This window comes from Nasonia vitripennis (assembly GCF_009193385.2).
Source record: "Nasonia vitripennis strain AsymCx chromosome 4 unlocalized genomic scaffold, Nvit_psr_1.1 chr4_random0003, whole genome shotgun sequence".
NCBI lineage: Eukaryota > Metazoa > Arthropoda > Insecta > Hymenoptera > Pteromalidae > Nasonia > Nasonia vitripennis.
Window position 1 is genome coordinate 3,852,493 of NW_022279638.1, and position 27,909 is coordinate 3,880,401.

Consider the following 27,909-nt stretch of genomic DNA (forward strand, 5'->3'; position numbering starts at 1 on the left):
AGAATTCGATTTAAGTGAAGATGATGACTTCCTGGACTTTCCACTGGAAGGCGAAGCTCCGAAAAATTCGGAAGAAAGAATAAATTTTATTATGGAAAAGGTTAGAAAAACGTATCATAAGAGACACGAATTGAGACAGATACAACGAATAGTGAAGAAATATTCACATTTGTTTTATCTACCTGGAGATCCAGCACCTAGGACATCTTGTGTGAGACATAAGATCCGGACGACGGATGAGGAGCCAGTCCGAGTAAAATATAAAAGAGGACCAACAGGACAAGAAGAGGAGTTGTTCAGTCAGTTACAGAAACTCCTGGACGCTCGAGTCATCAGACGTTCAAACAGTCCATTTTGCAGTCCGTGTAGAATTGTTCCAAAGAAACCAGGACCGGACGGTAAAAGGAAATACAGGTTAGTGATTGATTATCGCAAATTGAATGCAAAAACAATAAAAGATGCGTACCCATTGCCTAACATCGTAGAGATTCTGGAGCAGATAGGAAGCGCAAAGTACTTTTCGGTTTTCGATTTAGCTATGGGTTTCCATCAGATAGAACTAGAACCGGAGGATATTCAAAAAACTGCCTTTAACACCAAGTATGGTCATTTCGAGTATGTGTGTATGCCATTCGGATTGGCTAATGCGCCCCCAACATTCCAGCGTTTAATGGACTGCGTTTTATCGGGCTTACAAGGAGTAGAAATGTACGTTTTTCTAGATGATATAGTGATTTATGCAAATACCTTAGAAGAGCATGAGGAGAAAATTTATAAAGTGTTTGACCGGTTGTCCGATGCAGGGTTACGCTTGCAAATAGATAAATGTCAATTTTTAACTCCAGAAATAATATATTTAGGCCACATAATTGATTGCTATGGAGTAAGGCCAGATCCAAGTAAAATTTCGGCAGTTAAAAACTTCCCGAAACCGACAAACCAAACGGAGGTCCGTCAATTCCTTGGACTAGCAGGATACTACCGACGTTTTATTAAAAATTTTGCAGACAAAGCCCGACCTCTTAATTCACTTTTACAGAAGAACAAGAAGTGGGAGTGGGCTTCTGACCAAGACTCGAGTTTCGAAGTATTGAAACAGGCCCTATGTGAGGCGCCTGTTTTAGTATCAGTGGACGTCGAAAAGCCTTTTATATTGACTACTGACGCCAGTGATGGAGCCATAGGAGCAGTCCTTAGCCAAGGTGAACCAGGAGAAGACCACCCTGTAGCCTACATGTCCCGTTCTCTTAATAAAGCAGAGAAAAACTATTCAACAACCGAAAAAGAATGCCTGGCTATGGTGGAAGCTGTAGACTATTTTAGACATTACCTGTATGGCCGGCATTTTACTGTGTTCGGAGATCATGAACCTCTGACCTGGATGGACTCCCTTAAAGACCCAGTTAGTCGGCTCAATAGATGGAGAATGCGCTTGCGAAATTACTACTACACTTTTAAGTACAAACCTGGACGATTAAACATTAATGCGGACGCGTTGTCTAGAAATCCCGTTGATAAGCACGATCAAGAAAATTTAGGCAATGAAGGTAAAAATGAAGATAGTAAAAACCAGGGGGAGGAGGCGCGAGTAATGCCGATTAGGCCGAGACCAACAAAGACATCGTTAGTTAGACAAAATCGTAGCAAAAATAAGTCGGAGGAAACAAAAGAAACGAGCAAAAAGAAGACTGGACAGAAAACCAGTTCGAGGAAAGATGCGCCACCAATTCCAGCCGGAATGGAAGGTGGACAGGCTGATTTGGATGGAAGCACAATTGCAAAAAGGTTAAGACAGAGAAGAGCGGACACCGCAAAGACGGTGGCCTTCTCGGAGCCAGAGGTGACTGAATTCTCGTCCGCTAGTGAAGAGCAGTCCACGGACGTCACACTAACGGAGGACCACAGTAACGAAACATCAGACGCACCCCCTATACCGTTAAGGAATAGGTCGATTCTTCCAAGTTTAGTAGAAAATGAATTAAGGTCTGAAAGCGACATGAATTCGGAAGAAATTTCAAATTCAGGTAAAAGCTTGGGAGAAAGTGAAGTTGAGGAGGTTTTGCGAGATAAGCCGGTAAGAAAAAAAACGTCCGTTCCACAAGTCCAAACAAAAACTACGAAAAGCATTCTAAAAACACCTATGAAGGACTCATCGTCATCTAGTAGCGAGGGTGAATTAATGAAACCGCAGTTACACTCAACCATGAGAAGGTCTGTACCGGGACAAGTACATAATGAACAAGAGTTGGACGAGCTGTCTTGTATCGAGAATGCAAGAGGGGCCCAAGAGATGAGCGCAGAGGATCTGGGTTCGATAGAGGAGAGAGTCCAAGAAACAACTCTTAACCAGAAGTCCTCACTTTGTTGGGACAACTATATGGAACAACACCCAGAAACGGTAGTGCAGGACAGCTCAGCTGGAGAAGATCTTACAGATGAAGAGTGGAATATCGAGAATGCGTCTAGCTTAGTGCCAGAACGGAAGGCTAAGTCCCTTTCACCGTCACCGTCAAACCCAGCGGATGGATTTCCAGAAGACTTGGTTAAACTCAATAAAAATCATTCAATACCAAGCGGCGCAGTAAGGGAATGGATGCTTGAGTATGCACACAAGTATGCAAGTCCAATTCGTGCTAAGTCCCCTCTAAAAGTAACTAATGCCTGCTCCACGGCTTGGCATGGAGAAATGACGGAAGTACCTTCATGGAAGAATCTATCAACAATAGAGCAGGAGGACAGTGAAGAAGAATCCGAGGAGGAAAAATTCGTTCACCAGAACCAGCCGAATAAACTAACAGAAGACGACGAGAAACTAAGACAACCTGATATTACGGAAAATCTAAAATCCACGGAAGACGGAGGACGTCCCACGCTTGTGTCGAACATTGGGTCAACCACGATCGACACCGATAAACAATTTCCAGCCACAGCACCGTTGCTCAATATAGGGGAACCAATTGTTGACGGTACTATTTTGAGATTATTAAGCACGAGAGAGTGTGTGACGTATTTAAAGGACAACATAGTTCACTTTGTGCCTAAAGACCTAAATCTGTCCACAAGCACTAATAGACTGCTTACCGATATAGAGGCCATTTATCGAGACGATCTGATGAAGGCTAAGGCCGACGTGGGAGACGTTATAATAACAATCAATCGTAAGAGATATGTATTTAGCCTTGTAGTAACTGAAAAAGTTGGAGACGAAGTTAAACCTAGTAATTTGCTAAAGTGCTTGAACACACTAAAAGCACTTATAACTGAAAAGAAACTACGATCGTTTAGGATAGCTAGAACAGGCGAACTCACGGATAAACTTCCTAGAAGAGTTTTAGTGCAAACATTCAAAGATTCCTTTAAAAATGTTAAAATAGCAATAACATTCTGCTACGGAACGTGCAAAGTGTTGGCTCCAGAGTACCGGTTAACCGTGCTACAGGACTATCACAACAGTCTGTTTGGAGGACATAGAGGGATGGGCAAGACGTACAGACGTATACGAGAAAGGTATCAGTGGAAGGGCATGAAGGAGGACGTACAGGAATTTGTCCGTAAATGTGAAATATGTCAAGAACAAAAATTGGTTCGGATAAAAACCAGGGAACCTATGGTTATTACTGATACGCCTTCGGAAGTTTTTCATAAAGTAGCTATCGACACGGTGGGACCGCTGTGTAAAACAACCGAAGGAAATATGCATATCCTCACTATGCAATGTCAGTTTTCTAAATTCTGTATTGCTGTACCCATCCCAAATATAAAAGCCATCACCATTGCAGATGCTTTAACGAGATACTTGTTTGCCCAACATGGAGTACCTCGCATAATATTAAGTGACAGAGGTAAAAGCTTCCAAAACAAATTACTATTAGAGTTGTCCGAAATTTATCAGTTTAAGCTAAATACTACAACCGCATACCATCCGCAGTCGAACGGATCGTTAGAGAGGAGTCACGCTGTCCTAGCGGATTTCTTAAGGAATAAAGCATCTAGCAAACAGGATTGGGACAAGGTTATTCCTTTCGCCATGCACGAGTATAATACATCAATACATGCTTCAACCGGCTTCACACCGTTTGAGCTAGTGTATGGGCGTCCAGCGAGAGCACCACACCGATTGCCGGATGAGTTTGAGCTTGAAACTTACAATGATTACGTACAAGAACTAACAGAATGTTTAAAAGAAATGCAAAGAATAGCAAGGAGCAATCTAGTAGATTCAAAAATTAAAAACAAAAAGTATTACGACAAAAAGGCTAGACCTCTGAAAATAGAGGTCGGCGATGAAGTCAGAGTATTAAAAGAACCAAGATATGGGAAATTAGATAAATATTATAATGGAGAATTCATAGTGAAAGAAATTAGAGAAAACAACAACGTGATAGTAGAATCATCAAATGGAAAACTAATTGTTAAACATAAGGATAAATTAGAAAAATTTTATAGATAAAGCAGTTAATAACAATCAAAAATTCATCTTTTCAGTGTGCCATTAAAAATGTGGAGGACACTGTTTCTGACGCTGTTCTGGTTGACGGACTACCTTGGACTAGATGCAGAGAGTCCACCTTTCTACAAACTTACAGAGCTAAAGCAAAACCCGGGTATATATTACGAATACATGGGCGAGGTGAAAATCGAGCGAGTAAAATGGAAAATAGCAGTCACCCTGGATTTTGGCAAGTGGAACGATCCAATCATTTGGAGAGAAAAACAAATGTTTAAAGTGGTTACAACCTGCAATGAACAGCTAAGTAAACAAGAATGTAAAGAATTCCTTTCAATTGATAAGTTCGAATTATCAATAAAAACCTTAAAATCATTACAAGAAGACCTTCATATATTCTTTGCATCTGAAGCAGCTATATCAGACAACAGATTTACGCCATACACTCACGCTTTATCTAAGCGAGGAGCTCCGTTAGAGTTTATTGGCTGGACAAGCAGACAGCTATTTGGAACTATGGATGCAGGGGACAGAGACCAACTAAATCAGGATGTGGACAGATTATACGAGAAGACATCCAACATTTCTACTTTATTGGCTAGTCAGACTCATATAGTGAAGTCTAACCTAGAATCGCTACATCAAAAACTCGACGACACTCAGAAAACTCTACATGAACAGCACTTGCAATTTTTAAGGTTAGCAAATAGGACGAACCAGTTCGAAAACTTTGCTAACCGATCAACAATAGTCCAAACTTTATTGAAATGGGTGTACCACTTTGACCAATCTTTAGAGTACAGCATCAATTCGTACAAAACTCTCGTTAACACCATAGAGACTGCCACACGAGGTCACCTACATCCACTGCTTTTTACACACGAACAACTACAATCTTTACTCAAAACAATAAACGAACATACCTTACCGTGGGAACATAGTACAGTAACAGTAGAAACGTTACATGCAATGTCAAAAGTTAGCGTAAGCACCGTGGGAGGAAAATTGGTACTAACCTTGACGTTTCCGCTCTCGGATAAGGCTAGATATTCAAAATATAAAATACATCCACTACCAATTCCCCAAGAGATCATGGCTAACTTGACGTCCTACGTGACGTTAGTTCCTCAATACTCACACATAATAGTGTCACACGACATGCAGAATTACGTACTGGCTACAAAAGAGTATATAAATACTTGTAAAAGATACCAAAAGGTATCCATGTGCCCACCAACCTTGCCGTTCAATATTGACAATGAAAATAGCCCATGCGAGTTCGCACTACTTGCCCGACCAACGCCAGCCACGCTGAGAACATGTAAGTTGGCTATATCAGCTAAGACCACTCCATACTGGAGCAAGCTCAGCAGTACTGACGAATGGTTGTATTCGGTCATTAAACCGATCCAAATACGTATTATGTGCAATAATGAACGCAAAGCTGAATCAACGTTAAGCGGGACAGGTATACTTACGCTACGTGGACAGTGTAACGGTCACACTAGCCAAAACATACTGTATGGCGTAAACATATTGCAGACAAATGAGACTTATCTGTATAAACCGGGACTGGAACTTAACTTAACATTCTCAAAAGATAACATCATGAAGGGCTATGACACTATGAACGAAGTCTCAGACATTACAAATGAGGAAAAACAACAGATTCATAGATGGGCAGAAAGTGAAGATGCTATCACACTTCAGCAACTCGAGGACAAGTTTACCGAGATTGCTGCCCAAAAGAGGCAGAAATACCTGTATACGTCATATATTTCTTCAGCAGCGATAAGCCCGCTAATTATAATAGTTATAATAATTGTTCTATACAAGTATTGCTGCCCCGTAAGAAGATGCAGTATGTGCGTCCGAAAAAGTAAAAACTGTCACAAGAACAAGGTAAAAACAGAGGAACACACTAAGGACGAAGGGCTCGAATTAACAACGGTTAGACCACTTTTAGCCTACGATCCCAGGAACAGTACATACAATATAGAAGAAATAACAACTACGTTCAACACACCTCAGACTTCGGTAGTAGAACCAGTCGTGCACTTACCACTTACGAAGATCCCAAGTTGTACGCAACTTGCTGTATACCAATCGCAAGAAGTGGCAGAAAGAAACCATCAACTAGCGGAAAGAGGGAGAATTTCCAGCGTAGACTCCTTAAATTACAGCGTGAGACCGTTGCCGATTCAAGGCAGTTCATTGTATTGACGGATAAAAATAAGTTTTCTTTTTCTCATAAAAATTTTATGTTAGTTTAAAAATCAAAAACTTTTGTAATATAAAAATGTACGTATACCCGGAACGAATAAAAATCTGAATGATAGACGGACAAACGTGACAACACGGACGGTCCAAGCGACTTACTTAGCGGACAACTGCGACACCTCGGACATCAGGACGTGTGTCCGATCGAACCACAATCACGCAAGAAGTAGCTAAATAAAAAATTTGGAAAGTAAATAAATTGTAACACATATAAAGGGTTAATTATTGTAAAAATGTTTAAGGCAACTATTTATTTAATCATATAATAAATGTGAAAAATGAATCGAAATAAATTTTAAAATCAATTGTAACGACAAAACCAACAAACTGGACGGAGAGACGGATGAATTTTGAGACGAAAGAGACGTCCTTAATGATTGGCGGTCCAAGGGCTGACGATGAATTAATAAGCGACCGACGTATAAGATGAGCCGGTCTTGGAAAACTTCGATCTCCACTGTAAAACCTTCCGTTGACGTAAAAATGAATTCTTCATGTAAAAATAAGCGGTCTAAATGCCAGTCATAGAAAGGGAGCTCGAAGCAACCCTGTAGCCGCTCAGTAACATTCCTCCTGTCTTGCCGCATAACTCGTAAAACACTACAGTACGACCACTACGAATACAACGATAAAAACAACAAATAATCAATTGACGCCATAAAAGAGAACAGAAAACCAAACAAAACTCACGTTTATACGTTCCCACCTTCCACCCGGACAGAAACGTTTGTAACGGCGACCCATGACAATAACACTATTAATATTATAAATTCCAAACAACTGACTGACGGTACGAACAGAGCAAATAATGAAATGCGACTGTGAGAGGAGTAAAAGAACCGAAAAATACGAAGAATAAAATTTTTACTTTGTAGACAAAAATTGCGATGTCAATTCAGCAATAGGAAACCGTCAGGAGCGTACGAACTGAAACGATAATGCAGAGCAAATAACTATTTCAAAAAAAAAAAAAAAAAAAAAAAAAAAAAAAAAAAAAAAAGATTTAATATTCATCAAGTTAAATTTACAACTGTACGCACCTGCACGTGACTAGTATAAGCACACATATATATACATACACAGGAAAATAAATACATATAAAACAAGGGTCGATAAACCAGGACGTGCTGCCATCTCAAGATTTGAGAAATAAAAAGAAAAGTTCAGCACTATGATACTGGCAAACCATCGCGAGGTCACATCGATAGTGCATCGAACTTCAAAATGCAGCGCTCAGCAAAAATGATAGACTCAGCAGAAATGCACTCGCGGTTCATCGCGTATGCCACGAGGAACAGTGTGAAATTGTACACAGCCACGACAAGTGTTAGAAAAATGGAAGCAGTCCAAGTCGCAGAAAAAGTGTTACTTGGAGCCCTTGAACAGCTAAAAAGGGCTCAATTATTTGTGGAAAGAGCAGAAGAACGATATTGGAAGGAGTGGGCGCATTCTAAATTAAACCATAAAAGTGTGTTAAGTGAAAGTGAAATAGTAAAAGGACGAGTGTTGCAAGACGGATTAGCGAGACCGCCGAGTCCGCGCGCACATGCACCATCGGATGCGCGCGCGGAGGGGGACGAGTCGCGGGAGAGCGACAGTCCGCCGAATCCGCCGAGCCATCCGAGTCCGCGCGCACACACAACAGCGGAGGAGCGCGCGGAGGGGGACAGTCCGCCGAGTCCGCCGCGTCCGCGCGCTCATGTGTACGCAGCAGAGCCGGCGGAGGGGGACGAGTCGCGAGAGACGGCGAGTCCGTTAAGCCCGCCGAGTCCGCGCGTACAAGTGCGACCATTAGACGTCACGGAGTGGGACAATAACGCAAGTCCGCGCGCACGCACACTTACTGCTGTGAGCGCGGAAGGAAACGAGTCGCGAGAAACCGTGAATCAGCTGTGTCCCCCAAGCTTGACCATTAATTCAGAACAGCCAGCAAAGAAGAGAAACAAACATAGTGTGCTACAATATCAGACCCGGGAAGAAGAGCCTAAATTAAAGAAGGCAAAAATTGAAAACCGCTACATATTAGTCCCCAATCAGCAACGGTTATTCATATCAACCGACGTTTTAATTTACTGGATAACCTGGTTCTGGAAAAGTCCAGCGAATAGGGGAATTGAGGAAGGACAACCGAAAACAAAAATTAATAAAACAAAATCGCAAAAGAAAGATAAGAAAGGAAAAGCTAAGAAAACGCATAATAATACTGAAACAGAAGAAGAAAAAGAAAGAAAAAGAGAGAAAGATAGAATAAGGAAGCGAGAGCAGAGAAGAAAACTAAAGGAAGAAGCCCAAAACTCCAGACCAAGAGTCCCTCTACAAAGACTAAAAATTACTACTAAACATCCATCATCTCCGCAGCCACCACTATTCACAAGCTGTACGGGTTGCAGAGAGGACTGCTGGTACCAGGGAATTGAACATCACACCACAAACTGGATACTCTGCGTTGTTTGTCGTACTAACTGGGCGAACGGTGAGTGCGTCCATAGAATTCCGTATGAGTGTAGGATTTGTAAGTTAAAAAGAAGATCTTAATAATTCATATATAGAAAACTTTTGCCATAAAGCCATATCTTAGATCTATTACACTACATGTAGACTTTATTCTCGTAAGTTATATTCATTCTCTACTAGCGAAACATAGTTTTAAAATTATTGTATAAAATAAATTGTACTCACCAAATTGTCCGGAATGATAAACATGGGACACTTTTTTTTTTATTTTTTTGCGCCGGCTCCATTGCCGTGGGCGGCAATATTCTGGGGGGGGGAGGTGTAATGTCCCACGTTTATATACCTATAGTACGAATACGTATAACGCCTAATAGACGGCATCCACATACACACAAACCAACGAGAGCTGTACCGATTGCGACAATACACTACCGAGCGCAGAAAATCGGAGCGAGTGCTCTGACCTTCGCGTCAGCACTCCTCGCGCGCGAAACACGATTGCAAGACATACGCGACGATCCTGTGTGGCCGGTGCTGATTGGGCGACCGCGATCTTCTTCATCTAAATTACAAAACTGCTTGCATCGACACCGAGGCTTTAAAAACCCTGGAGCCGATCCACGCAAGAACCTTTTTGCGTAGTTACTTGCTCACTATCGGTTGTAGTTGATTCTAAGGAGAAGCGGCGGTGTTTGATTGTGTTAGTGCTTGGAGCGTGCTAAATCCGTCCAACACCTTGGGAGCGTGCTAAATCCGTCCCTCGTCATAACAATCACCGGAAAGCCCTTTGAATCCAGACTCACACCGTAGAGAGAAGTACAAGCTAAGGTCCGTCGAGTGGAATCTCCGGCGTTAGCAGTGCAGTTGATCAACATATTTTATTGCCACGAGTAATCGTGTAGAGTAACTCAATCAGTATTGGCCACGTACGGATCGTAGAAAAATCCTGCGTACCTACTAAGATTATAATTGTAAGTCTTTACACTACATATTTTAAATACGATACTATCAACGAAACTATTAGATAAATGTCGAACATCAAACGTCTGTGAAGTGCTCTGGGTCAATTAAAAATAAATCAATAACAAATAATACAAAATACAAATTCAGCGAGTAATAAATTAATTGAAACCACCATAAATCATATCCTCAAATAGAAAGTCAATAGCTCCTACTAAATCATCATCGAAATCACAAAGGTAAGAGAGATAGCACTACGATAGAGAACTCGGATACATCGAAGTCCGAACGAAACCATCAAGAGTAGACAATACACCGTCCACGCACAAGAGTGTCCGCGCACAAGTAAGTCCGCGCCGGTCCCATCTCCAGACAACAACAGTGCATTAGAGAGTCCGCGCCGTACTGTCCGCGCACGCGTCCACTCGTGTTTAAAGACAGACAAATTATACACCCAGACATTCAGTATTATTCATTCAACCCTAGTACTCCCTAGTAACAATAAAGCTCCCGAGCTTATGCTAGTTTCCGCGAACTAAATAATTATTTGTGAACTCGCGCAGCCCGCATTTATACCAAATACGGTCTTTACATATATATATATCGAAAAATCTAGCTAAGTCTTATTCTACAAAAATCATGCATCAACAATATGATTATTAACTATCAAGTACACGTTAAGTTATAAATAAATACTACTGAGATATTAAAATGCCAGAACTGCTAATATATATATTTTTATAATTATTATCGTAAATTATTTCTAAGTTAGAAAATAAGTTGCGTATAACGGACTGAGTATTTCAATAATTTTTTAACCGTGTTTATTAATAGTTATTTAAACGATTGCTTTTTTACAAAGAAGGGAAAGAGCGTGTAAAACGACGCATAGGTGAACACGATTTTTCTTTGAAAACCATCTACAACACATAAAAATTTCAATCAGGAATATTTTAAACAATATTTATAACTTCTTTTTTACTTAACTCATTTTTACTAATAATATTAAACCAATCCATGAACAACTGTATTTCAAACAATCTTTTATAAATAGTCATTTTTTATTTGTAAATGGCACAAGCGTCGCCATCTGTCTCGGGGACAGAGAACCTATCTTGGCCTCTCCCCCGGAAAATTTAGTTAGAATAGGGAGTCTTCAGACCCAAGCGTAGGAGCGTAGGAGGAGCCCTCGAGGAAACTCTCTCTCTCTCTCTCTCTCTCTCTCTCTCTCTTTCTCTCTCTCTCTCTCTATCTCTCTTTCTCTCTCTCTCTCTCTCTCTCTCTCTCTCTTTCTCTCTCTCTCTCTCTCTCTCTCTCTCTCTCTGGTGGTAAGCTAATCACGCACTCTAATTTGCTCTGTGCAATAATACTAGTTATTAATATTCTCTTCACTCTTTCGAGTAACCTTTTACAGCGGAAGAGTCTTCCCAACGGCTCCTAAGCGTCAGGCAAAAAAAACTGCAATCTTTTTGCAATTTTAAGAGCCGGGAAGGATTTCCGCAAAAAGTTGTGCTACATAACCTCAATCATCCAGAGACGTGCTTTAGTATCGTTGTGCTCCGCCAATCTCCGACTCAGTCATCCGCATCGTACCTGCAAGGCACAAGCTCAGTATTTTTAATCAGTACAGTGTTGTGAGTGGAGTGAAATCGTGCAGTGCGGTGTTTATAGACTACGAGAGCAGCTATAGCTATAGCTATATCTCTATCTCTCTATCTCTCTCTATTTATCACAGAGTTGCCAGTCGTTGTCGTTACTAAGTCGGAACTTTATTTTTCTGACACCAGAGGGCAGCACTCTCCGAGCCAGCGAACTGCAGTATAGTACAGCAGCTCCACCGCCAGGTGGCCCCGACACGGCGTACGCAAACACGCACCCAAAAGAGCGTCCTGAAGGCTAATACAGAGACTACTCTGGCCACCGCATACCACGGTGCTCTTCACCTTATTTCCTGCACCACTTGTCGACTGAGCCGAATTACCTTCCGTGGATAAAGTCGATTGCGTCATTTGTTTTAAACACTATGTTGAAACCTGAGGGAGATGACGAACAACTGTTGGTACATACATCGTGCAAGACTTGCACTGATGTCATTGCTTTGCGTAATCCGCGCAAATGCGACAAATGTGGCTGGTACTACCATCCTAAGTGTACGCCTATTCAGGCAATTAAGGAAGGTGGCAAGACTATACAAGTCTGCATGAACTGCTTGGTAGCTGCTAATAAAACTCCACGCAGCACCTCTACCTCTTCTCCATCTTCACGAAGCAGCAGCCCTCTGCCCCAAAAACAAACACGCTATAGGAAATCGGTTTCTGCACCACCATCGCGCTCTTCTAGTCCTTCACGTAAAGAAGATCCCGTGCTCAACAAAATACTGGACAAGCTAAATAAACTTGACAACATAGAGAAGCAGCAGAATGCAATGAATAATCAGCTTTCTGAGAGCAAGAGATTTCTGGAGAAGAGAATGACAGCCATTGAGAAGTCCCTGGAGCCGCTGAAGGAGATACCGGCGCTGATTAACCGTGTAACGGTGGTGGAAGGGGATGTGGCTGCTTTGAGGGCTGAGCAGGAGGAGATTAAAGCTAAGCTTGAACAACTGCTAGCGAGTGGTGCTGGCTCTTCTTCTTCGTCTCCATCGAATGCTCCGGCGCTGTTTACCGAGACCATCCAGCAGCTCCGTGAAGCCAACATGAGAATCCAGGCGCAATTGGATGGCGTTGTGTCGTCCCAGGCAAAGCTCTCTGCAGAATTGGTCATAACCGGCCTGACCTTTTCGGAGACGACATCCTTAAGGCGCCTTGCCTATGCAGCTCTTCGGACCTTGGACGCTGAGCTAACGGAGAGAGACATTATCTCTGTACGACCCCTGGGAATGGTGAGAGTAGCCCGCAATGACACTGTTGACGCTTCTAATGCAAGCCCTGGAGCAGTCAGGGTGCCGCTCTCAGTCTCACTATCCAGGACGCTCATGCACTCGCTCATCTCTGCTAAAATCAAGATTCGGAAGCTACATACTACGCAGCTGTCTAGCGAATTGCTGCATAAGGCCCGCGTTGCACTACCGCTTCCGGATTCGTTCATCAACGTCAACGAATGGTTGCCGTCTGATGTCCTTCGGCTCCGCAAAACTGTAAGGGAGGCTGCAAGAGTGCACGGCTGCACCACGTTTGTGAGCGATCGTCGAATATACATCAAGCTAAAGAAGGAGGATCGTGCTGTGAAGATTGCGTCGGATGAAGATCTGAAGAATTTTTAAGGCTCGATCACAACCAACTGAAGTACACACCCCTCATTCCACGTAGATCACCATCATCTGAATCGTCCACCACATCTTCAATCACTCCTAAGGTAACTCTGTCTGAGGGTCTAAGAGTCTGCCATTTCAATGCGAACTCTCTTACGGGTCACATTGAGATGGTCAGGCTCTTCTTGTCCACTCGTCCCCTCTTTCACGTGATAGCTGTGACGGAAACCTGGCTTGACGAGAAGGTAACTTCTATCCTTTCACTGCAAAACTATACGCTCTACAGACGTGACAGAAACAGGAACGGTGGAGGTGTGGCCCTCTATATACATCACTCACTGACTGCAAACGTATTATCATCCTCTGATGGAGCTTGGTCGGGCAAGCCAGGCAAATCGGAGTACCTTTTCTGTGAGGTCTCCGCGAAGGGAGTTTCACCCATCTTTGTGGGAGTCGTGTATCGTCCACCACATGCCCCTTTTATTCAGGACAATAACTTCATTGAACAGCTGACTACTTTTATGCACAACTATTCCACAAAGGTCATTATGGGTGATTTCAACGCTGACCAACTCTCCTCATCCGAAGATGCCAAGTTCATCAAGGCCTATATTGAGGAAAACTCCTTATTGTCGGTCCCTTATGGTGCCACGCACCATAAAGAGGACTCCGACACCTGGCTTGACCTCTGCTTAATTGATGAGCAGGATCGCCTGCTATCACAATACAAGACTGATACTCCTTTCATCAACGGACATGACCTAATCACTGCCACTCTCGACGTACAGATCCCACGCTACGTACCTAAAGCATACTCTTACAGAAACTACAAGGGAATCTGTGCCGAGAAGCTAAGGGACTTCCTTGGCACATGTGACTGGTCATCTCTCGCTACGTCATCACTCGACGAATGCATCACCCTTCTTAACGCTAACTTAACGAACGCCATAAATCATCTCGTCCCATCACGGACTGTTACTCCAAGACGTAAACGTCACCCGTGGTTTACCACGCCTCTTCGTGACCTTTTGACTGAACGGGACAGACTTTACAGAAGGTTTCGCAGAACTCGTCTACCATGTGATCGATATTATTATAGAGTAGCAAGGGACGACACTCACAGACAGGTTGAGGAGACCAGGCTGAATTGTTATTATTCACGCCTGTCAACCCTAACTGATGTCGCTGAGATCTGGAGAGAGCTTGAGAACCTTGGAATCACCACCTCTAAAGCACCATCACCTTCTCGCTTCTCTACAGATGACCTCAACAAACACTTTAGTTCCATCTCAAATGATCCACTGGCTCCTGCAGTTGAGGTTTTTCTGCGTACCCTCGAGAGTCTAGACTTCCCTGAGCATTTCAACTTCAAGGTTATTACAGAATCGGACGTTTTGGCTGCTGTGTCGCACTTCCACACCCAGGCCAGAGGCAACGATGGCATCCCACAGGTTGTAATTTCAAAGGCACTATCCGTACTCGCTCCTTTACTATGTCGGATTTTCAACCTGTCCTTAAGCGAGTCACGTTTCCCCTCTGCCTGCAAGATGTCGCTCGTGCGAGCACTGAACAAGGTCAGTTCACCAAGGTCAGCCCTGACTGACTACCGTCCAATTTCTCTCCTCTGTTTTTTATCAAAGGCGCTGGAGTGGCTGGTGCACAGGCAAGTCTCGGAATATCTTGAATCAAGACTACTCATTGACAACCTACAAACAGGCTTCCGCACCGGTCACAGCACACAGTCTGGCTTAATTAAGCCGACTGATGATGTCAGGCTTGGTATAAACAAAAAGAAAGTCACGCTTCTGTTTCTATTTGATTTCAGCAAGGCGTTTGATACGGTGTGTTACGTCAGGCTCCTGAGAAAGTTATCCTCTTTCGGCTTCTCCAAGCAGGTCATCCGCTGGCTTGCATCTTACCTTACGGGAAGAAAGAAGGCCGTTATTGGTGACAACGACGAGCTCTCCACCTTCCGGCCCCTGTTTGCGTTGTACATCAATGACATTGGTTTTTGCCTGGGTTCAGATGTGTTCCATCTAATCTATGCGGATGACTTGCAAATATACAGCCAATGCCACCTTGAGGAGCTCGATTCTTGTTCTGACAAGATGAGAGCTAATGCCGAAAGGATAATGGGCTGGGCTGCACAAAATCACCTTAAACTTAATGTCCTGAAAAATAAGGCAATTGTCCTGGGCTCCCCCTACTACATTAATGCTTTACCAACTGTTGCTAACACCTACATCAACATAGGGGGAGCCCGGGTCGACTATGAATCATCCGTGCGCAATCTGGGGTTGGTGCTTGACTCCAAACTAACGTGGAAAGAGCACGTTACACAACTATGCAAACGTGCTCACTCATTAATGTATAGGCTTTACTTTTTCAGGAAAAGTACCAATCTCAGGTTGCGTAAACATCTCGTGCAAGCACTCCTATTTCCAATCATCGACTACTGCTCATTGGTATACTGTGACCTGACCCAAGAACTTGACACAAAACTCCAGAGACTCGTAAACACGGGAATTCGATACACCTATGGTGTAAGGAGGGACGAGCACATCACCCCCTACAGGCGTGAACTGCAATGACTTACAACTGCCGGACGTAGAAAGTACTTTGCAGCCTGTTTTCTACGAAAACTGTTTAACACAGCTGTGCCTTCCTACATCTTGGCCTTTTTTGACTTTCACGTCGCGCACAGGCCTGTGAGGGGGGAGGTGACGCCTCTGGACATCCCGACTTTCAAGACGGAGACGCTGAAAGGTTCATTCCATATAAGCGCCTCATACCTCTGGAACTCGCTACCATCACGCCTTCGCAACACTACATCCAAGTCACACTTCAAACAATTAGCTGAAAACTCATAATCATCTCACAAACACTTACACTCCTCCACTCTATATATATCATCTCTCTCTCTCACACACACACACACACAAATTATAACTGGTTTTGCTTTATACTGTTATTTTTGAATTGTACAACACAATGTGCAGAAATAAAACTTATTTAATCTAATCTAATCTCTCTCTCTCTCTCTCTCTCTCTCTCTCTCTCTCTCTCTCTCTCTCTCTCTCTCTCTCTCTCACACACACACTATTGGAAAATCCTCCGAAAAACTTTCGAAAAGGGAAATCGAGGGATGGGCCAAAGGTTATGAGTATCCTCGAGTCGCAACTTGAAATTCGGTCCCAGCTCACAGTCAGTTCGGAAGCAATTAAAATTTTTACGGTGTAGTCCGCTTTTTCAAATACTATTTGATATAAGTTTCGCAACTCTCTGTGAGATTACTACAAAGATCTACAAGTAACCATCCACGGAAGTCTACAAACAGAAGGTTTCATCAAAGTAAGTTAATTCTTAATATTTATTCTACTCTCTCACTTTCTTTTGTATTCACCACTGTGTGAATTAGAATCATTTTCTAGCCGCTAAAAAGTAGGAGCCAAGTGTCGGTTGGCTAACAAACTAATTCTCATTCCTACTGTTGCGAATTAAAAATAAAACTATAGTATCTGTAATTCACACGGCCGATCAGGAGAAATCCTGTTTATCACAGTGCTGGATACGGACACTCAAAATCGCGATCCGTGTCTTAGATCCTTTTGCAAAATAAAAATAAAACTTGCCTTTCCAGCGATTGTTCAGGACTTGCTCCTGTTTAGCAATCTGTTCCAAGGTTAAGAAAAATTTTAGTAAATAAAACCAAATCACTCCCATTATTTAAGTTATTTTCGTTTTTTAATATAAATTGGCCTAATAAATGTAGCTATCATTCTTTTTCTCTATTAAAAAATTTTCCCCGAATATACGATTACTCGCGTCAAGGTCATCCTTACCTATTTGCGGAAACGCAAGAGTAAAAAGGAGCGATACTTCCTGGAGATTTTCTACCGAGAGAATTTCTAAAATTAAAACGAACGGATTTGGTTCGAAAGGACTGAATCCGACGTAACAGTAACGTCAAAAGTCAAGACCTCACTAAATTTGTAATCAATACATCGGTTTAAAGTTTAAAGTTTAAGATGACAGTTTTCCACACCACCCAAGAGGTAATGGCAGAAGCACATTATATTAGTGTCATAATATAATATACTTCAGGTACCTTGTTTTTTTTTATTTTATTCAATAAAAATTACCCATAATTTCATATAATTTCATGACACGATAAAATTATATAAAATATGATTATTAGTAAAAATGAAATTTGTTCTAAAGCTTATGCATTTGAAAACGAAATGATTATATCTGATCCATTTTTATCAATTAAAATTTTTATACAATAATCTAAAAAAGAAAAACGTAAAATCATCGCCTAGAGCCATATAAGAAGAGGAGTGGAATATTAGATACCAATCTTCCTCCCCTGGGGCTCTACCTCATACCATCCTCCGTCCTACAAAAACACCTTGATACAAAAAAAGTTTTTAAGTGTGCAAACAATGTACAACTATATATTTATACATAGTTATTAAATATTTACAAGTCAACTAAGTATTATTTTGTCATTTCCTATAATAATACGAAATAAACTAATAACATTATCTAATAATTATTTGTGTACCTGTTCTATATTGATTTCTGTTTGTGTATTGAGTATATTAAAATTTTCGAAAAAATAATTTACAAAGAAAATATTTTTGGTAATGTTCTGAAAAATAATAATTTATGTAGAAAAAAAATTTATAGTAATTTGGATTTTGATGGAAAATATTTAGATGATATTTATGATCAATTGTGGAAAAAGATAACAAAAAATCTCTTATATGGTTTTTCTGTACAAAAAAAGAAAAATAAAAATTTTTTTTACTTAAGATTTTCTACCAGAGAATGACGGATGACTATGCTTTTATCGTTGACTGATGTTAACCTACATACTTTCAATCTGTAAATTAAGTTGATCAATCATATAACAAATAATTTAAATTGTTCCCTGTAGAAATTCTTTCGTATTAGTCCAAATAATAAAGTAAAAGGTTGAAAAATTAATTATTTCTTGTAGATAACTGAATATCGTCGCTCCGTACAAAGACTATTACAGTTACAATTTTTAAACGAAAACTAGCACAACTCACGATTTGCCGTGAAGAGTAGTTCAGAATTGCGGTCAAGAGTAGCATAAATCGCGACTTTATATTACTTAAAATGTAAGTATTTTACGTTTTTATTGGGTTATTTTGTTGGTCAAGTTCATGAAAACCTCGGACAAAGACAGACAAACTTCAAAGTTTAAAAAGGTTTCGGAAATTTAAAAAGGTTTCTAAAAAAAGTGAATAATTTAAAAATATGTTTGTAGAAAATTATTGTAATTGTGAAAACAATTTTAAATTCAGTAAATTTTTATAGAAATTGGTTGTTTAAAGTTTGAGTTGTGCTAGTCTTCGCGGGGAATTTTGAGTTGTGCTAGTCTTGCGTGCGTAAAATGAGTTATGCTACTTATGACGGAAAATTTGAACAGTGCTACTCTTTGTAGGGAGCGACGATATGATGTATGATGTTGCTTATATTTAAATTATATTTAATATTTACATCTACGCTGTAATATGTCCATGAATCGCCATATAACAATTTTGATACTTTACCATTAATAATTTTAATATTTTTATTATGAGGAGCTAAAATTACAGAATTTATAAAAATAATTTGATTATTATTGCTATAAATTTTGTCACAATCGTCGTTAGTTTTCCAAAGTTGAGGTATTCTTAAAGGATTAAGTTTATCTTCTCCTAAATCTAATTTAAATAATGATGAGAATTCTCTATCATTAGAACGAATATTTCTTTTAATTTTAAAACTTTGAAAAGAGGCCATAATTTGGATTATTTAATTGTTTTCTTAACGATAGAATTTCTATAACCATGTTTCATTACTAGAAGAATTTTTCTAAAATCAGCTCCTAATACTATTAATTTTTCTCCAAAGGGTAGTTTATTATAGTATACATACGTTATTTTCGGAATCATAAATTCTTCCCAAATAATTAAATCAGCTAACCTTAATTTTTTTTATCTGATTCTAGTTTAAAAAAAGCAGTATTCACATTAACCAAATTCGAAGGAAATCTTAAAGTTCTACGACTTGTCATTCCGTTTGGTAATAATATAAAAGCAATACCAGTTCAAGCCATTGATTAGGCTTGTTTGTTTAATACAATACAATATTGAATTAAAGTTTTGTATAAGAAAGTTTTTCCTGAACCTCTAGGACCATCAATAAAATAAATGTTAGTTTTGCTGATACGAAGTCCTGTGAAAATAGTGTTGATCTTTATTTGATTGATTTACCATTTGTTTGAAAATAGTGGCGCTTTGCATTATATTTTCGGAATACATATCATCATTAACAATAATATTATCAGGTTCTGGTAAACTCAAATTGTATTTCCTTGTATGTTTTCTGCTAATATGAACTAAGCGAAAAATTTACGTAATTGAAAGAGCAACATTATTTGACAGGCCTCTTCAAAAATATTATAAATACTAGTGTTGCTTCTTTGTAAGTTTAATAAAGTGTTATAGTTTAATAATATGATCATAAGTTCACAAACTTTTAAAAGAAGTAGCACCTTTTCTTCGGTTTTGTATTAACCCATTAACGTCCAAAACAGAGAAATCGTAACTCTGTTTTCAACCGTAAATCTATCACATATTCCACGAATATATTCAAAGCAAACATACTTTTTCTGAAGTATTTTTTTCTCTACTTTCCATTTCTGGTATCAGAATTGCGTATTTTTCACTCAAAAATCCAATATGGCGACGTTTAAAAGAAAAAATGCAAAATTTCGATACTTTTTTTTTTTAATCCAATTTCTTGTTTTGTTAACGTTGAGGACGGAACTTTATTTTTCAACTATGAGTGCATAAATGAGTTGTACTTTAAATTCAGTTTGGTCCCGAATCCAGAAATTCAATATGGCGGCTAGAAAATGGCGCCTGAAGCGCAAAATTTTGCCCAAACTTTCACGAATTTTTTTCTCGAATATAATGCATTCGACGAAAAAATCAATAAGAATAAAAAGTGCTTAGAATCAATCAAGGAATATGTCTAAATTTTTTCACTGAGTTTTGAGCAACTTTGTTTTTGAGTAAAAAATCAAAAACCTTAAAAAATTGCAATTGGAAGAAAAAGTTAGAGAATAAAAAGTACTTAGAATTGACCAAGAAGTATATCTGAATTTTTTCGAGACGATTCGATGAATTTTTCCAATTTGTCATAAATTGCCAATTGGCAAAAATAAAAAAGTTGCTCAAAACTCAGTGAAAAAATTTAGACATATTCCTTGATTGATTCTAAGCACTTTTTATTCTTATTGATTTTTTCGTCGAATGCATTATATTCGAGAAAAAAATTCGTGAAAGTTTGGGCAAAATTTTGCGCTTCAGGCGCCATTTTCTAGCCGCCATATTGAATTTCTGGATTCGGGACCAAACTGAATTTAAAGTACAACTCATTTATGCACTCATAGTTGAAAAATAAAGTTCCGTCCTCAACGTTAACACAACAAGAAATTGGATTAAAAAAAAAAGTATCGAAATTTTGCATTTTTTCTTTTAAACGTCGCCATATTGGATTGTTGAGTGAAAAATACGCAATTCTGATACCAGAAATGGAAAGTAGAGAAAAAAATACTTCAGAAAAAGTATGTTTGCTTTGAATATATTCGTGGAATATGTGATAGATTTACGGTTGAAAACAGAGTTACGATTTCTCTGTTTTGGACGTTAATGGGTTAACTTCAGACAAAATTGGTCACTCTTTTAGTGATACTACATTTCGTCGGTCCCTACGAAGAGTAATACGGTTCAAATTTGCCAAGAAGACTAGTACGGTTCAGATTTGCCGCGAAGACTAGTACATTTCAGATCTTTCCCACATGAAAAAATCCAATTTTTTTGGATGTAAACAAATAGTTATTTTGGTTAAAATTAATAAAATTGCAATATTTACGAAGTTGCCAACAAATTTTTAAAAAATTTGTATTAAAAAAGTTGTGAGATTTAATATTAATTTTTTTTCTCATTAAATTTCAAAATATTTTAAAAATCTCTCTCTCTCTCTCTCTCTCTCTCTCTTGCACTAAACACTTTTCTCCAACGCGCCGCACCACGTCAGAGTACGCTGTCCACATGTACACAACACATATTCTAAGATAAAAAAAATATTTTAAAATTAGTCTATAAGTTGACAATAGCTATGGCAAATACCCTTATCATATTTGGATATCTACTGTGTCTAGTACGTAATGATTTAAAAATAGTTTATGATGCACTATATAAGCGCAGTATTTCACTCTGATTCGTATGTCTTGCGTATTAATTCCAATATTAAAATAAAAGGAGCCACTGATATAAATGTTTAAGAATCGATTTAATATAAAAATCTTGAAAATACTGCGTTTATTATTGTGCTATACTTAGTCGTCGATTGTTGCGCATCATTATTCATTTCTAATTGAATTTTATCCTCGAGGAATGTAACCGATAGCTGTGCACTTGTGTCAGCAAAATTAACATTAAAATCGTCTGCTAAAATCAGTGGCATTTCGTGGTCATTTGTACTAAGCTCCTGTCATTATACTTCAGTGTATACAAGTAGTGATCTATCCGAGAGCTGAGTGGCCTGAAAGCCAGCGGAAAGATAAGAAAAGCGGTGGAGGGGAGAGAGAGGAAGTTTCTTTTCTCCTGGCGATCGCTTTTTTCTTAATTCACTCCTCGGTCAGAATGTGTACCTAGCGAGCCTATAGAAGTATTCACTTCAAAAATTTAAATACTTATACACTAAATTCTTACAAACTAAAAAAACAAATTTATACAATTTTCTTATATCATTTTTAACAAAATACTATTTACTACTATATGTTAGTGAGATCACTTTCAGTAATATTATAATCTATATAACTTTTTAATAATGTATATTATGTATACAGCATATCAATATTTTTACTAATCGTTAAGTTTAATTAGTATTTAATCTCATTCATTTGCACATGTTTTTCTATATTTACAGTTTTCAATTCATATAAAAGCGCATTGAACATTACTATGGCTTTCTTAAGACTACTCTTATTACTAATTCTGTTCTTGTTTTTGCGTATAATGAATACTTTTGTTCCTAGTTACACTATCCGATGTAAGAAATTGAGATTTAAGGTCATCTTAGTGTAGTCTGAATACTTCAAAAAAAGTTTTTGTTAAGGGGATTGTCTTGAACTACAAAATTGTTTATAATTACTATTTTTAGTATTTTTCTTTTGTAAGTTCTGTAGAATATCTACGTTGTTTCGATATGCTCCTTCCCAACCTGCGATGCTATAATATATTATGCTATGAAAGAATAAAAGTAAATCATACACAGAGTTTCGACTGTCATTGTTTTTGCAATTTTATAAAATGTATATACCAGGTATTTTGTCTTTTTAACTATGTATTGAATGTGTTTGTTCTATTTTAAATTGCAATCGATGGCAATCTCTAAATATTTAACGCTTTCGACCCTGTTAATTGTCTTGTCTCTTATTTTAATATTTGTTTGCGCTCGTACACTATCAACGTAATAACTGCTGAAAGTCATACACACTGTTTTATGAACATTCAATGATAATTTATTTAGTGTTATTCACTTAGATATAACTCCTAGGTAATTGTTCATGTTATTTTGAACATCTTTCCAATTTTTCCCCGACGAGACTATTGTCGTATCGTCAGCATATGACATAATTGCCTCATGTAGGATCTCTCCCTAGATATCATTGATATACAGGATAAGGAGCAGTGGCCCCAGGACAGTACCAGGTAGATCCATTGCCTGGCCTCTAATCCCAATACAATACAATTTTTCCAGTAATATGTGGTTATCAATCGTATTATAGGCTTTCGCTAGATCTAAATCACTCCCTACGAAGAGTAGCACTGTTTAAATTTCCCGTCATAAGTAGCACAACTCATTTGACGCACGCTAGACTAGCACAACTCAAACCTTAAACAACCAATTTCTATAAATAGTTATCGAATTTAAAATTGTTTGCACAAATACAACAATTTTTTACAAACATTTTTTTAAATTATTCACTCTTTTTAGAAATCTAAAATTTACGAAACCTTTTAAAACTTTGATGTTTGTCTGTCTTTGTCCAAGGTTTTCATGAACTTAATTAACAAAATAACCCAATAAAAACGTAGAATATTCACATTTTAAATAATATAAAGTCGCGAGTTGTGCTAGTCCTGACGGCATTTCTGAACTGAGCTACTCTTTGCGGCAAATCGTGAGTTGTGCTAGTTTTCGTTTGAAAATTTAAACTGTGCTAGTCTTCGTACAGAGCGACAATATATTCTATTATAGATGATTCTTTCAAAAATCTTAGCGATAATTGATATTAGGAAGATTGGTCGATAATTAGTTATGCTGTGTTTTTCACCAAATTTGTAAATCGGAATTACTTTGGCTTGTTTGTGCGAATAAGGCCACATTGCACTCGATAAACAAATTGAAAATATGTGTTAATAGTTCCGAAATATAGTTCAAAATTACTTTAAATTTCAAATTATTGATTATAGTTTTTAAATAGAATTTGCATTCGTCTCAGGCAGTTTGAGTTCGGCATTATAAGGTTTTACAATATCATCACTCAATTTACGGCTTATCTCACAGAAAAATTTCTTTATATTTGCCGCTATCTCTACTTTGTCTCTGATTTTATTATTATAGATCTTTATATAACTTATAGCATGATCATTGGATCTTTGTTTACTGTTTATGATTTCCCATAGTTTCTTTTGATTGTTAGCATTTCTTTAATTAGGCATTTATCGTATCTAAATTTGGCATCTTTAATAATCTTGTCTGAAGTTTTGGTATACGTTTTGAATTTATATTTTAGGGGTTCATTATTAATATCCATTTACCATAAGTTATAAAAAAATTATTTGGTTTTGCATAATTTTATAATAGCATTAATGACCCAACTTATTCTACCGCTATGTTTACATTTACTTGGTTTTGATTTTGATAACTTAATACATACATTGTTTAATTTCAGATAACACATTATCTGTAGCTGACTTGGGCTCCTGCATCGACATCATTTTATTCTAGTTTCTGTTTTCTGCAATGTTTACTAATTTTTTATAATTTAAGTATGTTGTTGGTTTGTTATCTTTAATTTTCGTTTTATTGAGTGCAATAGATATAGAGTAATAGTCAGTTATTAATAACTTAAGTTTGTAACTTACTGTATTTAGGTTATTATTTTTCATGAAAATATTATTAATGCAGGATCTTTTGGACATTCTTACAGGCGGCCTTGTGATACCAACAGAACTTGGTATATATATAAATATATATATATATATATCCCTTTTCAAAGAAATTGCACAGAAATTCTTGACTTACATAATCGCATTCTAAAATATAAATATTAAAATCTCTCATTACTAAATGATTTTTAATATTAATCTTTTTTATGAAATATTAATTTGAATCTAATATAAACTTACTCTTAGGTATTCCATTCGACCTACATATACATAGCGGAGATTTTAATATTATTACTATCATTTAATTTAATTCGCGTATTTAAAATCTTAATCCTATCCTGTCGAACAATTTTCATGTTTTGAACTAAGTTATTATTTATAAAAACAATAACTCTAGCATTTTTATTAATACTACTATCCTTGTAGCAGGACTTATATTATACTTATATTCATATATATATATATATATATATATATATATATATATATATATATATATTCTACAGATCTTTTAATTTAAAATTCGTAACCAATAAAAATTGTGTCTTGCAGTGTAAAAGGTTTTCAGATATCGAATTAATCAATCAATCAAAGCATCGTGGCATAATGGTGAAACAACGGTTACCTTTGGAACCGTTATGATCGTGTTTGCGTAAGTAAAATATTTATACGATTTTGCAATCTTGTTTAAAATTATGCATTTTCCATACTGTACATTTTAATATCATGATTGCAGGTTAAGCAGGTATTAAGAAAAATAGATCGAGACAGCAATGATCGACTAGCTGCAGAAGGCTTTTATGATTTTGAAGAGATGGATGTCTGGGACTTAGGGAATCTTTTTTTTTAAACACTGTTTACAACTGTTGTTCTAAACTTATTATTGAAATGTTCACGGTGGTGCCGAGCACTTCATCGAGGACATTCAAAGCCACCGCTCCTCAACGAATCGTCGTAAGTGTCTGCGAAGGGTTGGAGCGACAAGAGGCAGCCTAGGAAGGCTACCCTTAAGGACATCGACTAAGCTGTAGTTAGTATTTCGTTAGCAGTGTTGTTAAATCATGCATGATATGTTTGAATCATCATTTATCGGTCTTAATAAGTTAGTTGTTGATTACTTGCGCATTTTAAGTCGTAAGCCACTCTCTTTCCAAAATTTTTCAAAAATTTAATTTGTTTTGAGTGTTTTTGAGTAGCGGGAGAGAATAGCTATTCTGCACTATAGATGCATGGAAACGGGTCTTTTTTATGCACGTGTTAAGAAAATGTGTATTAATAGGATCCAAATATCAGAAAAAAAATTAATTTGGAGGCTGGTTGGTTAAAAATTGTTACCTCGGTCAAATATTGTCTAGGCTTGAAAATAGCAGAAAATCGCCTATTTCTCGATTTTATACGAAAATCAGCGATTTTTCTTATTTTTGAAATCCTTATAACTTTTGGTAACTTTTGATCCGAGTGGTCGATTTCAACCATCCAGGGCTTAAATTAAAGCTATTTTTTTCAGTTTTTTAGATTAACATTTCAAGTTTACGATCAGCTATGGCTGGTCCATCAACCATGGCTGCTTTTTCGACCTTTTTCGTTTCCTAATATATAGCTAATCGTAAAACCAAAATGTTAATGCAAATTTTCAAAACTAAAGTAGAAGAAAAGAGCTTTAATTTGAGCCCCAGATGGTTAAAATTGACTGCTCTGATCAAAAGTTATAAGGATTTTAAAAATAGGAAAAATCGCTAATATTTGTGAAAAATCAAAAAATAGACGATTTTCTGTCATTTTTAAGCCTAGACAACATTTGACACAATCAACTATTTTTAACTCAGCAGCCCTCAAATTGAAGCTCTTTCCTAATACTTCAGTCCTAATAATACACACTAACAGGGTCACCTCGCTCTTAACGTTGCTCACTTGATTAGGTAGATACATTTATAGCTCTAAAGAAAATTAAAAAGTAATAAGATTATAATAATAACTAAAAAAAAAACGCTGCCAATTCTTTGGTACGTAGCTTCCTCTAACAAAATTTATAGTTCAAATAGATAAAATATTGTTTAAATATACAGTATATTAATGATTTTTAAAATACTTTCAATCTTAATTATTTTACATAAAGAGCACCCATCACAATACACAATCATATAATTTTCATGGAAAAATTTAAACCTCAATATTTTAAATACCATAGGATCCTCATAATCTCATAAAATCATGAATTGTTTTAAGACATTCTGAACTTAAGTTAGCGAGTTATAACGTTTAACGGAAATAGTAATTTTCAGTTATACAGGGTGAGAGACAAAGACTTTGAATCCTGATATCTTTTAAACTAAACGGTTTTATAAGCTGCAAAAAGCATTCATAAAGGTGATCAAAAGATCGATATTTTCCCAAAATTTCAACTTAAAGCTTTTTTACTCCCGTAATCGCACGACATAGAAAACGCATTTTTTTAGTTTTCGATTTTTAGCTTAAAAACTAGTCATCAAAATGGTTTAACATTTTTACAGCAAATAAATATAATCGGTTTTTATTGTCATAAAATTTTTCAAAACGTTCGACGATTTAGTTTTGGAGATATTACATTTTTTTTAAAAATCGCCTTTTTTATCATAAAAATTGAACGAAACGTTCAATCTAGAAAATCTTGTAGGAAAAAGTAGACGATTTTATGCTTATTTAGATACACTATTATTGAATATATCGTATCAATCATATCATCAAAAAAAGCAAAAATATTTTTTCAAAAATCGAAAAATGGCTATAATATAGCCACAGAATGATCAGAACCATAAAAAAAAATTTCCCGAATTCAGAATTAAAAAAAATTTTCTTGAAATACTGACGAAAGTTAACACTTTTTAAATAATATTATACTACATAAAAATGCACTTGCCTTTGCAAGTTTTGGAGTTAGATTTGACGCTCTTTTCGAAAAAGGCCCTCAAGTTATTCGAATAAATGGTCAATGGTGTTAGTGGTGTGGCAGCGCGGATCATCGCAGAGCAGATTGCTAGCACATATCTATGAAATGCTGCAACTGCAATAAATTTGGGCACATTGCTGTCAACTGCTCAAAGCTCAAGAAGCGAAAGGAAACATTGGGAAATAGGAGTAGAGACCGCAGGGAACGCTTACCGTCCAGGACAAGCTCGAGGAAGGAGTTTAGGTCTCCACGGCGGGACCGTTCGTACAAGGAGCCCTGATCATAAGAAAAGGAGGTCTCTTACACCTAAGCAAACCCTAAGGCATGT

At 37.7% G+C, this 27,909-nt stretch overlaps 2 protein-coding genes across 5 annotated transcripts in view; both read left to right on the plus strand.

Annotated features, from left to right (window-relative positions):
- LOC100116027 (MATH and LRR domain-containing protein PFE0570w) overlaps window positions 1-27,909 on the plus strand; it is a 370,048-nt gene that overhangs the window by 245,882 nt on the left and 96,257 nt on the right. The window lies entirely within an intron of this gene.
- LOC116417060 lies at window positions 14,198-15,147 on the plus strand. Of its 2 annotated transcripts, none has more exons than XM_031928150.1 (2): window positions 14,198-14,704; window positions 14,775-15,147. In XM_031928150.1, exons 1-2 carry the CDS (start codon window positions 14,571-14,573, stop codon window positions 14,992-14,994), a joined length of 354 nt encoding a protein of 117 aa, XP_031784010.1. In that variant the 5' UTR covers window positions 14,198-14,570; the 3' UTR covers window positions 14,995-15,147. The 2 variants fall into 2 exon arrangements, with proteins under 2 accessions (XP_031784010.1, XP_031784009.1); XM_031928149.1 differs by having other exon boundaries at window positions 14,199-14,710.